Source organism: Larus michahellis, chromosome 2 (assembly GCF_964199755.1).
Source record: "Larus michahellis chromosome 2, bLarMic1.1, whole genome shotgun sequence".
Lineage (NCBI taxonomy): Eukaryota > Metazoa > Chordata > Aves > Charadriiformes > Laridae > Larus > Larus michahellis.
Window position 1 is genome coordinate 19,260,208 of NC_133897.1, and position 13,339 is coordinate 19,273,546.

Here is a 13,339-nt window from a genome sequence, read left to right on the forward strand (position 1 = left end):
GGATGAGGTCCCTCCGAGTATGTCTGGCTGTCTACAATGCTGACACCTTATACCCGAGCAGCCAACAGACCCTCCCTTCACAGTCAGCGCACGCTGGAGCTGCACTCCCAGTGAAGCCTCGGGCAGCAGCTAGTTCGCCCCAAAAGCAGGGCAAATGGGGGGATGCCGGGGGTAGAGAGAGCCTCTCTGTATCCTTTTGGGTCTCTAACTGGGTGAAGAGGTCCCTTACTGTCAGATCAGACTCAGTCACCTGCCAGTTCTTACTCTGCATTTTCTTTTCCAAAGCTATGACATCTCCTTGGTGAGCACCTGGCAAGACATTCCTCCTTAGGGGGATGCTAGAGGGATGGGAAATGAGGAAAGCTGATGAGGACTACCTGAGCACAGTCTTGCTGGGTTGGAGAACAGAGGAGATGAAGAAATCTCTATGTCTTTCCAATCATGACCAGCTTTTTTTTCCATTTTCTGAACTGTGTATTGAGTCTGTACAGCCCCTAATTAAACATCAAGTCCGTGGAAAAGCTGCAAGTCTCTTACGCTATTTTAGTACTACCAATAAAAAGGACAAAGACTGTTTTGTAACCTGAACCCAACTAGTTCTCCACGGCTAAACTCTTCCTTTCTACACCCCTTTCCTCCTCAGGGCAAGATGACTTTGTCCTTTTTGCCTGCTAGGGGTGATCTCTGCTCCATGCTATTCCCAGTTACTGTTGGATGCTGTTTCAGAGATTGCTGGTTGGCCAGGTCAAAATCACAACAGGGAATGGGTTAAAATTCAACAGGACTTGCCCTGTAGACAAATAGGTCAACTAAAATATTCTGAGAAGGCAGCTCTCCCTTTCGGCCCCTTTCTCCACACTGAAATAGAGATGTGCTCATCTGAACGCTCACAGCAGCCCAAAGCTGATGCACTGGGACATAGGAGGAGGCCTTCATCTTAGATTTTTCATTGTGTTTGAAACAATAGACTAAAATAGCTTTTTACAACTGGCATCCATCACTTTTACCCCTCTGAGTCAAAGTCTCTTGCGTCATGTGCAGTCCAGAACAGCTGCCCTGAAGGACATCACTCTGCTCCTGCACCGGCGCAGATGACAGACCCACTGATGATGCACTGGTGAATACACAGGATTGAATGAAGTCCTGAGTGCAAGTGCATCTCAGTAAAATTATACCTGGACCAAGATCGACTCAAGCAGTTATAGTGTACTTCACCATCACTGGTGAAACAGAAATAAGCAGAAGCAGAGTGAGAGGTAAGTCCTGGTCCTACTGAACAGCTTGGGGAAGATCTGCTTACTGGGAACATGCATGGTTAGAATAGTCCCATACCCTATTTTAAGCACCTAATGTAGGCTGTGTATGCCAGAAGGCTGATCTCTCTGTATGGTCAATGCACAGAAGTAGGTGAACCCCTCTCAAAGGTGATTTAGAACATCTAAATTAAGGAGTATTTAGGTTCCTAATTTGTATGCTCTGAGTTTGTCTCCAGAGGTGCCTCTCTTCACTGGTTGTGCAGAGAGTGAGGCTTCTAATTTAAGAACGTGATGCACTCCTAAATTAGGAAGGGAATTACTTTGGAGCTGCGAATTACTCCTCCCTTCCCTTCTCCCACACTGGCAGCTGAACCCATCACGGCATCAGACTGCGGCCAGATTCTGATTCCAGTAATATTGGCAGCAATTGTGGTGTAACTTCATTCATTTATAGCAATAGAAGCTCTAGACTGGTAGAAATGAAAATAGAGTCAGGTCTGTGATGATGAAATTCTTGTCTGAGAACTGCTGATATTGGAATCTTTGCTTCTGACTGAAAATTCCAAGACAAAAATCTCCAAGTTTCTAAAGACTTGCAATAACTTTAAGCTTTGTTTACCACCTTGCCATACATGCAGAGCATGTGGAAATGATAGTATTCCATTTGTACTTATGCTTGTTCCACAGCCATCATCTTACAAGAGCATCCAACTGTGGCAGAGAGAAACTAGAATCAGGCTGGGGAGTCTAAAAGTAAGTAGAAGATCAGAATGACAGGATAAATAAGACAAATGATGTTCTCATATCTTAGTCTCTGTTGAGGTTCTGCATGACATTTCCTATCTAAAAAAGGACTGTAGTTCTGGACCTCCGCAATTCCTGTAACAGCCTCTACCATTTTGGGGTTAAACCCTAATCCCATATCCTTTGGGCAATTAAGAGTTAAAGGTTCCTGTCTCCATGTAGCGTGGTTTCTCAACTTCCCTAGAAATGTGTCATTACATACTTTATTAAAAACTTCACTGAGGAAGGGACAAAACTGTAATTTCAAGATACTTTTAAAATGTAACGGATTTTAGATGCTGTTCTACGGATTCTCTAGTATATTTGACTTTGGAATGTTTAATTTGCTGAGGGAACTGCTTCTTCCCTGGCATGAAAACACAATTATTAAAGCTCATTTTATTATTTTGAGACTGATAGCACAATTTGGTTCATTGTTTAACATTCCATGACTATGAATACAATGAAATTCTCGAATGATTAATAGGATTTGTTATTTTAAATAATCATGCTGAATCTTATTTGCAAGACTTACTAGGTCTGTAACTTACATACGAATAATGCATCTCTAGCTGTACAACCAATTTTGGAGAGCTGCTACTCATTTGTAGAATATCTTTCGCTTTGACTGCTTTGGGCACAATTATTCTGCAACACGAAGCCCACAGTTGTGCATCGCATCTCATCCTGTTGCCATGAAATGCATCCTCAGAGGCATTTCCTCCCAGACATTTCTGGTCGGTTTTTAGGACGCTTTGCTCTTCACACTTGCACAGAATGGAAACACGTTCTCTGATAAGTCAAAAAAGGCAGCCAGGAGGATGTTGTTACCTAACATGGACAGTATCCTGCTGAGCCTCAGCCACAAAAGAGTCCCTTCTGGCTGAGCCCACACAGCTGGAGAGAAATTTAGAAGCCTGAAGAAGAAAGCTCACATCCCCTCCTGGATACAACCCTTCCTCTTCCCCTTCCTCCTGCACAAGCATTCTCCACTATAAGCTGCAAGGAGTTTTAAGTGTCCATAAAGCCGATACAGACAGAAATATGACTTCTGCATCGTTGTTCAAAGAACAAAAAATCTCTGTGTTTCTCCCATGAGGACCACTGATTTCTCCTGTGCCCACCTCCCCTCACCTCCTGCGCTGCCTGACCCCATCGGGGCCTGTGAGGGGCCCGGGTGTGCTGAAGCTTTTGCTCACAGAAACCCACAGCAAAGCCCCGTTCCCACCATATACCACAGCTGCTCTGCTGTACACACACACACGGCATTTCCATACTACTGTCTTCATGTATGTTATCACCCTCTCATTAAATAACAGCAGGAGGGCTTTCAGCTAGAAACATTTTGATTCCAAGTGATTTTCTGTTCCCCCAGAGTGACCCGCACAAAAGACATGCCTGGCAGAAAGCGCCAAAGCCCGACGATGAGTTCTCATCATTCGATGTGGTCCTTTCCATTCACATCGACATTTATACAGACACAAGTGAGAGAAAAAAAATGGCAGTGGTTTGTAGAGCCTGCTCTCTCTGGGTTTCAGCCACGGACAACTGCACGGCTAATCCCTCTATATATCAAAAAGCCAGTCCCTTCCCATTTTTTTTTTATTCCCAGTGAAGGAGTAACAGAAATGAAGACAGTTGGCTACAAATTCCCGTTCAGCTATTTTCTTCACCATAAATTCATACAAGCAGATGTAAACAGATAGGAAAAAACAGGAACACATACATGTTCTGATGTGAAGGCAACCAGTCTGGGAATAGCTGCCATTCCTTTTTCTTTAACTTCTGGGAACATCTTGAAACGTGCAATCAACATAGCATACATGTTAGATATGGCACCACCTGGAGTCCACAGTAATATACTGTTACTTTTTCTATGCATTGTAATAATATTGCAGAACAAACGACAAGTCTTGCTATAGTTTTTCTAACTCCCATGTTAATGCTTCTGCCTAACGGCACATTCTTCTTCCTGACGCTCCTCACAGCTGGGTTGTGTAATAACAGGATCTACTACACCCAAATAACAATATATGCAAAAAGTACTTCTGAAAAAAATGATGGGGGTTTCCTTTCATCCTCATTTTTGTTACCATTTCTCCTTTAGTCCCCAATCTTATCTTTCCATATGCCATCAACACATAAACCCCATTCTGTTCCACCTCCCAAGCAGATGCCACCACAAGGCAACTTCCTAAGCAGCTTCCAAGGGCAAGCCCTCCCAAACTGGGGTGGTGTTTCATGCCCCTGCTCTGAGGAAACCCACACAGTGAGTCCCAACAGACACTATCTTCTGCATAACTGGAGTGTGGGGAGGGAAGAGAAAGGAAAAGGGGCCATTCTGACAAATATTTTTGTTTTTATTTGTCCTCTGATGGGAGCAAGGGGAAAAGGTTAGCTGTCCCTAACACTAGCCTTAAAATCACTGGCATACACTGGCTTAAAATATCCACTTCGATATGGGTACCAGATGACAGCTGTACAGTATTCTGTTCCCATATTTCAATTGTCAATGCATAAATTAAAACTGAGCATTTTGCTTTTCCCTTTTGAGATTTTTACAAACTGAGCCTCTGTGTCTACAGTCAAACAATGTTTGGTTATACATTAACGCTGCATGAGCACTATGGGAATATAATGCAGAACCTGAGGCAGAGTCTGAGTACTTTTACATTTGTACACACATAAACACACACACACAGACATTTATACATAAAATCCATCAGTTTTATCCTGTATATATACACTATATATATATACAGATTGATTATATATTTATATATATTTATATAAAGCAAAGGTGTATATTGATCATGGGTTTAGGCTTTTAAATGAACAGGTCAGAGTGCAGCTGAGGTAGAGTTCCGCTAGCCCAACTTTCACACATCTAAAAATGGAGTGAAGAGCACAAGACAGGCACTTCCAGAAGATGGTTCAGCTCGCTTAAGGTAGCTGCTTGTGGCAGGTGGGATGACTTGCGCTGCAAACGCATCCTCCCCTCTCCCTTGAATATATGGGAGCTGCTGTAACTAGCCCAGGGTAGGCACCCAATGCTTGGACAGCCAAAGCGAGACAAGATAAAACCCACCCTTTAAGCAGATCAAGGTAGCTCTGCTGAAAGCAGCAACATCACACCATGTTACACCAGCCGGGTATATGCGCTGGCAAATTTAACATTGTTTTGACTTTGTTAAGATTTGTATTTATCCCGCTGGAGATATGTAGACTGTTCCACAGCCCACAGACACTGTGCCGTTCATGTCGAATCAGCGTCCTCGCTCTGCTCTTCCAGCGAGGCTGCCCCTGCTCTGGGCTTTCCCTGACCTCACTGGCCCTCCCGTCAATCCAAGGGAAAACGCCACAGAGGGATTGCATCGCTGGCAAGGGGGTCAGTACAGATCGGGCTTTTTCTTCCCCTTTCAACTATCTTGACAGGTACGAACGTATTTCTACAACTCTTTTCACAAAGGACAAAACAAGAAATGGAGAGACTAAGAGGAAATGTTTGGATACCTGTCCCTAAAAAATGCAGATGTCATATAACAGCTGATGATGATGATTTAGGTGACTGAACTAAGGTGTCCAAGTTGAAGCAATTTGGCCTATCTTGTCCAAAGTCATTGGCTCAGTGTCAAAAGAATTTCTTCAGTACCAGGCTTTCCTATTAGTATTTATTACCTAGCCATTTAGCCTTAAGCTTATTAATAAGCCCTCATTCTGCCTTTAATTTTGCAGCTGTGTTTACACCCATGGTTAATTGCAGGCAACAAAACACACCTACAGAATTTGGAAAACCTAATCAGGCCTTTATGCTTTGCATGTATTGATACTGTATATGTCATTCCAGAGAACGCAGAGAGTGAGAACCTTTTCTTCACAACACTAAAGCCTTCAGGTGAAGCCGTGACGGTTTGAAATGAGAAGACAGCACAGAGACGATTTTGACTATTGCCTAAAAAAGCAGAACCTGCACACCTGGGAATTGCTGCCTTAAGTGAGTGAATTAGAAAGATGCACTTTGCACAAACCAGAAACTGCAGAGAAAGCAAGGATGAGAGGGGGCAGCACGGGCACACACCTGCCAGGGAGCCCGTCCCCACACAGGGTTCCTCTAGATGAAGTGACCTCCGGCATCCAGCTCTTCCTCAGGCATTCATCTTTCCTGACTCACCCTACCTCAGGCACAGTTTGCCAGATTTGGGCAGATCTGGCGCTGGCACTGAGCCCTTCACCCCGGCCTGCCGCCTGCACCCAGCCTCTGCCCACCAGGACTAGCTGAGCTGTGTTGCTATTGCTCTTCTCTCCCCTCTCAGGTCCCTGACCAGCCTGGGGGGGCTATTGTGGCTCAAGCCTGCAAGGTGGGTAACCGAAGACCAGCCAGGCCAGGGACTGAACAGTAACCACCCACTGCCCAGTTTTCAAAAGCTTTGTCTTAAGTCCTGGGCTCGTGATACACATTAAGATGCTGCCCTGTGTGATGGAGGCCACGGTTTTGGTCAGGACCTCTTCAGAACTACAGTAAAAGCTGTCAGAGCTTTTGCTCTCAGTGCTTTTTAAATAAGGACTCAAGAAGAAGTAATGTAAATTCTTCTCGTCTTTTTCTCCACCTCTGTGGAAAGGTCCAGGATAAAACTCCTACACCACTTCCCACGTGTGTATTTGGATGTGAGAAGCTGAAGATGAGCCTTGCCTGATCTTCTGCACAGCATGAACTGCACCTTTCATGCCCTCGGAGAGACGAATATCCCAGGCTGTTATCAGCAAGGCCTGTCCTTTGCTTAATAGTCCAAGCGTTCTTTCCCTCTCCATTAGGTCAATGAACTTTCTTTCCAGAAGGGCTCCTTCCCCACCAGCTCTCAGTCTGTTCTCTTTTGACAAACCAAGGTGCTATGCCCAATGTCAAGTCTTTCAATTTTTTGCTATTTGGTGAGACAGATAGGCCAAAATTTTTAGCAATGAAATTCCAGAGTAAGATAGGAGGTGACAAAGAGTATATATGAAAAGACTAAGTGGAATGATTAAAAAAAAAAAAAAAAAAAGTCTTAACAATGTAGTGTTCATCAAAGTCAATGACTTCTCTACAGTTAATCACGCTCATTTTTTGCCTTACTGGCTTGCCCTGAAGGAAAGGCAAGGTTTCTGAGCCTTCAAGCACTTGGACTAACCAGCCACCCAGGTACCCCACTGAGCTCAACAGGCAGCTCACACACGGAAAGCTGACTGCACACTGGAATGTTGGCAGTATCTCACCGACTCCACTATAATTACTTAAAGGGATGCTACGTCTTTCCCTCTTTGCTCCAATTTCCCCTGCGGTGATGGAGAGCATTGTTGTGTTTCTTCTCCCCATTATTAATACAAAACTCTTTCTATTTCATGTAATCCATAAAAAGTGGGGACAAAAAGGAAATGCAAGGGAAATGTCTCTTCTGATTATGTTTCCCATGTGCCATTACAGCTGCTCGTAATGCAGTGCAATTTGCTCAAACAGACCCTCATAATCACATCCCTGAAATTCATAAACATGCAATACTTTATCTCAAAGAGGCCACTGGTGGTTATTAGCAAGTGTCCTCTCAAACATGCATATTTAATTATGTTTACTTTTTAACTACGGGGATGTCATATAGCATAGTCTGAAAAATAAAGAAAGCTTGAAATATCATGTACCAGGTGAAAATATCCCATCGCCACAGCCCCCTGGCCAGCCAACCATCTCTCTCATTTTCCTTAGTGTGACATATTCCAAAAGTACAAACACTGGAGCAATTTCATAGGTGAACCTGAAATGTAGTAATGTCCATATTTAATGCTTTCATCTACAACACTAACACATCTTTATCCAATATTACATTACATTACAGCTACAATATACTCTATCTTGCACTGGGTAGAGTTCTGTTTTACAATACTTTTGACAAACCTCCTTTTGATTTGATGTCAAATGTCCAGAAGGAGGAATGCTGAGAGCACTTGAGACTCCCATTTCCACCCATTTCAGTGAAACAAATCTTGCCCACCGCTTCCAGGCTCAAGGCTTTGCCCTGTACTCGAGAGCTGCTGGGCAGAGACAGACGTTCGCCTTGCAAAAACCTGTGTTTGTGCCTAGCTGCATACACATTAGCAGTCCGATTCATGATGACAAGACAGAGCACGAAGCCAAGCATGTGCACAAAAATGCTTCTTAGTCCCAAAGTGAAAAAACCCCACACATTAAAGTCTGCACCTCTTTCTTGCAGAAAGCAATGCCTCTAACTGCTCTGAGTATGGACTGTGCATAACCTCTCTACATGAATGCGACTGTTCACTTAGCACACCTTTCATTTCACATATTTGTGCATGCAAAATGCTAAAATATTTTTTTTTCTGTATATTTTTGGGGGGTTGGAAAACCGACATCATATATTAGTATGATGACATTTAATAGAAGACAGCCCACAGGACAATGTTGAAAGTCTTAATGAAAATAGCTATAACGACCATTTTAAAAGCAGACTATTGTTTTTCCAGCAACCTTAACATAAAAGTATTCTTTCTTTCATTTAGCTACAGCAGCTAGTATTTTACAGTATGACTGTAAAATTATATTAAATATTATTATGGAAAAAAAATCTGCTACTTACATATTAGTATTTGCTGCTGATGTCAGCCAGTCTGCTGCCAATCCAACCATGTCCAATCCAGTTGAAAGCTGATTAAAATATCTAGGGTGCCCTGCATAAGATGGAAAATGTTATCAAAAGGCTGATGACTCTGAACGAAACTATTCAGTCCTGAATGGTATATTTACCTCCAGATTTCTATAGAGAAGGAAGTGCTTTCAAGGTATGAAACAAAGCAAACAGCAATAAATACGTTTCTTGGAAAAGGCAGGATTTCTCTTCTTTCTCATTCCAAACACAGTAAAATCAGAGTAATTACACTGAACACAGAATAATGAATTCCAACATTCCCTATTATCCTCTCAATAGGCCTTGAAAATTAGCACGACGCTGCCTCACAAAAATAGCTGTTTGCTCCTGTTAGTGTGTCACATGTTGTCACTGGATGTGTTTTTGCCTGGCTAGGTTTGAAAGGCACGCACGAGACACCATCTGAAGAGCTTGCCAGTACACGTAACGTCAGTGATGAATGGCTAATGATTATAATAGACAGAGCGAAATGAGAAAATGGAACATTTTGGTGACCGCTTTGCACATGACTCAAAGGCTGATGATTGTACGAAGATGGCAGGGAAGGTGGCGGTCCTTGTCATTTCTTCCCTGTCAGAGTGCAATTACAAATAGCCTGGCTGCTCGTGATTGTGATTTTAAACAAATCCCATGAAAACCAGCACTACTGCCCCCGCAGAACAACGCACAAGAACATACTCAGTGGGCTGATAGTCCATTTACCTGGTTCATCTAATTGGCTCCTGATTTTTTCCTAAAATACTGTTACAGATTTCTCTTAAAAATGTGCCTAAAGCCATTAAATCCAGGAACCGTTAAAACTCAGGTTTTACTAGTTGCTCACTGCAAGCCCCTGTTAAGTGGCATAATTACCGGTACAAATTACAGACAGTTCACAATTACTTAAATGCTGTCCGACTCAAAGGAAGGCAGCCTCTGCTTGAAAAACACCTGTCCTGACACACAGACCACGTACTGTTCCTGCTGTCATGGGAAACAAAAGATAGAGCAAGATGATTGAGGAAATGCAGACCCAGCACCAAGAGAAAACTTATCTTTGGTCTCTGGTGACCTCTTATCAGGCGCGGACACATGGCGGGCAGAACAGCACAGGGAATTGCTCCCCGGCCCCCACCTTGCAGCACACAAAGGCAGGGTAATGGGGATGTGTGGACAGACGGGAGCAGGGGAAAAGGGGTTGGGGGGGGCACACATGCAAAATCCCGTGCCCTTAATCTGAGACGAGCCCCATGCCGCTGCCATCCAGCCTCTGTTTTGCACTGAGCCCTCCCCACCAGAGATAGGAACTGGCACTTTCCCCTGGTCCACGCTCCCCAGGACACGTGGCCAAGCCTCCTCAGGTGCCGAGGGATGCTGCTGAGTCCCAGCAGGACGAACAGTGTCCAGCCCCTGCCCTGCACGCTCTCAAACGGGGCAGGCAGACCTGGGGCACGTGTGCACCCTTGCCACCACTGCCAAAGCCACAGCGCTCCCACGCCAGGGGCCCTGCCTGCAGAGGACGGCATCTCCCCTGACAACGGGGTTTTGAGAGAGATTTCGGTATTTATAGCTCGGGTTCAATCCCACAGCCAGGCTCTGAGCGGGTTCCCAAATTCTGCTGGAAGGCAACTGAAAATCAGGAGCTGAAAGCCTTTGGTGAACGTGGAGCACAGGAAGGCTCAAAGAGGCCAGAAAAGCTCCTGCTTTGTAAATAAATCCACACTGAAAAGCTGGGGAATAGCAGAACTCGTATTTGCAGCTGCAGTGTCTCGGCGGCTCTCCGTCAGCGCCGTACCCAGCCCCAGGCGACAGCCCTGTTGTCACTGCTTGTTTCTTCAAGGAAACCCCACCGCACAGCTCCTGCTTTAGGAGCTGCCACAGGAGCAGGGCCGGCTGCAGGCAGGGGTCAGGCAGCCATAACCTGGAGGGAGCCAGGGGCGGGGGAGCCGCTACAGAGACGAGACGACAAGGAGAGCAGGGGCTGCTGCGTCGGCTGATGGCAGAGCCCCCAGCGCCCACACCTGTAACACGGCCCCCGCCAGTCAGTGCCCTTCCCTCCTGCAGCGTGGCTTTAACGTGCCACGGCAGAGAACGCAATGCCCCAATCCTACCCCAACCTCAGCAGCAAGGGTTTGTCTGTCCAGGTGACACCCTAATAGGTGAGCGAGCTCTCTTCCCTCCGCTAGATGATGGCCATGGAAAATTGTGGCTTTGCCTAAAACACAGGCCCAACCAGCTAGGTAAGAAGAGTTTGTGAGAGATGCTCAAAAATCACCCTGCCTGAAACACACATCCTTTGTGGTGGTTGTCACAAAACAAAGAGGTGACTGGAAAAGAGACTGACGGGGGCGGGTGGTGGCGGAGATGTGAAAATAGGAGATTACTGGTTGGTTTAGCAATACACAACATATTTACACATATCCCAGAGTAAATGGGGAGATGATGGGCAAGAACTGGGGCTGAGGCACTGGGACAGCCAGGGCTGGGCTTTCCCTGCCGAGGACGTGCCTTCGCCCCACGCACCCTCCTCTCCGACATGCTCCCGCCTGCGCGGGGTGTCAGGCACGGACGCCAACACGCAGCATCCGCAGCCTCGACAGGGAAGCGACGAGAAGGGCCAGAAGGGCCAGGCAAAGCCAGACAGCACGGATAAAGGCACGGCTGGTGGCCCTGGGCTTGGCCTTGCCCGCAGCCCCATGGCCTGCTGCCGGCATCAGGGCCTGCCAGGGAACAAGGCTGGGCCAGCGCCAGCTCCTTGCACCCTTCCTGGGGTTTCCAAGCCATTTGTAAATGCTCCCATTTCCCCCAGCGAGCATTGCACAGGAACTGAATTTCACATCCATCTCTCCCCGCACTTGCAGACGCTGCCTTTTAGATTCTCTCAGACAAAATTCTCACTGGGGGTGGATGCTGGTAGCTGGTCAGGGGGCAGAAAGCCGCGTGTGGCTCCCCCGGGCACCCCAGCAAGCCGTGGCACGCAGGCAACACCTGGGAGCATCCCACATCCGCCCCTCGGCCAAAAAATCAGCCAGCCGGCTCCTTGAATCCCAACCGGGCATCAGTGCTGGGACGTGGGGATCCAGCTGCGAGGCTAATCTAAGCTATACGATTTATTTTCCAATCAGCCTCCCAGGCCCCTGCAGCCAAACGCAGCCCAGGGTGGCCCCCCCTAGCCCAGGAGGGGTCGTGTCTGAAGGGCTCCCGCAGCCGGAGGGGAGGCAGACCCCCGCCGACAGAAACCTCACCGCACTGCCCATCCTCTGAGGGTAATTCAAGCGTTTTGCTCTGGAGCACAAGCCGAAGGGCTCCGGGTATAAATCCGGTGCGTTTCGTGACACCACCCCCCTCACAATGGGGCGGCCACCCCAGAAGGCGGCAGCCAACCGAGGTAGCTCCGCACCCCCCGGCCAAACACCACCACATCTCACACAACCCCCCAGCACCGGTCCTTGCACCTTGAAAACGCTAATTTCATCAAAACGAATAAAAAAATACCAAGAAGGGAAAGCCTCACATATTTACGGGGAGGAAGAAAAATGGTAACATTGTTTTACAGGGTCTTTTTTTGGATGCACAAAATGAACTAGGTCCATTATGTGAAACAGGCTACGACAATAAAAGCTTAACGAAAATCGCTTCAGAAACCCTATTCTTTGATTTTCCACGTTCACACATCCCGTGTTTCACAGCATTCCGTGAAAATATGTTTCCTACGCCCTACCCAGACACATCACATGGATCACTGGACTGATCGACTTTGTTCCTGTGGACATCATCTATCTAACTATTTACTCCAATATTTTACAGACGTTTTGGCAGCCCCCGGACTCATGCTTCAAAAACATTCAGCTGGACATTTCCACCTCTAAACGAGGATTATACAGATCCCCCACCATCTTTACTGGAATCAGTCTGTTCTGTTCCCAAAAGGTGACAAAACCTGGTTTTTTGTTTTCCGCTCAACCTCTATTCAGCCTTTTGTCTCTTTCCGCAATTGCTACGCGTTTATTTTTAAGCAATTTCTCAGTAATTCAAATTCCCCCGAAGAGCTCCCCGCACCCGCGTTATTTTGCAATCACAGCCGTTAATTGAAGCTACGCTTTTTGCCCGCTCCGCCGCCGTTTATTTAAGGTGGCCCCGGGTGCGGCGCCGGGGGCGTCCGTCCCCACGCCCGGGCAACCCCCGCGCTCCCCCCACCCCGCCACGAAGCCCACCCGGGGGCACGACTAACGGGGGGTGTGTGGGGGTGTGTGTGTGTGTCCCAGACAGGCAGGAGTCAACCCATCCCTGCCCTCCCTCGTGAAAAACAACGACGACAAAAGGCTATTAAAACAATCGGGGATTTGTTTTCATTGCTTGAGCCTAAAGTTGGGAAAAAAACAACCCACCCCTCAACACTCCTGTGCACAGTTCTGCCAAATTCTCCTATTTTTATGTCCCACAGGTAAGGGGAGAGACACGGCAAATGGCCGCTCAAAGCTCCCATTTACAGGATGTTTATTGCGATTTTGGCTGTTACGTGGGTTGGTCCCTCCTGCCCCCCTGCAGGGACGACATCCCCCTCCCTGCCCGGTGCCTCCGAGCTCCGCTCCCGACCCAGCCCCGGCGTGTGCGGAGCGAGGGGCGACC

General features: G+C 46.8%; 1 protein-coding gene across 1 annotated transcript in view; it reads right to left on the reverse strand.

Moving 5' to 3' along the window:
- GAD2 (glutamate decarboxylase 2) overlaps positions 1–13,339 on the reverse strand; it is a 41,685-nt gene that overhangs the window by 25,299 nt on the left and 3,047 nt on the right. Inside the window, exons 5-7 of the mRNA XM_074574430.1 lie at positions 8,663–8,753; positions 7,710–7,822; positions 3,766–3,881 (exon numbers count right to left, since the gene is read on the reverse strand). Coding sequence (XP_074430531.1) covers positions 3,766–3,881; positions 7,710–7,822; positions 8,663–8,753 — 320 coding nt within the window. The remainder of the gene's footprint in view (positions 1–3,765; positions 3,882–7,709; positions 7,823–8,662; positions 8,754–13,339) is intronic.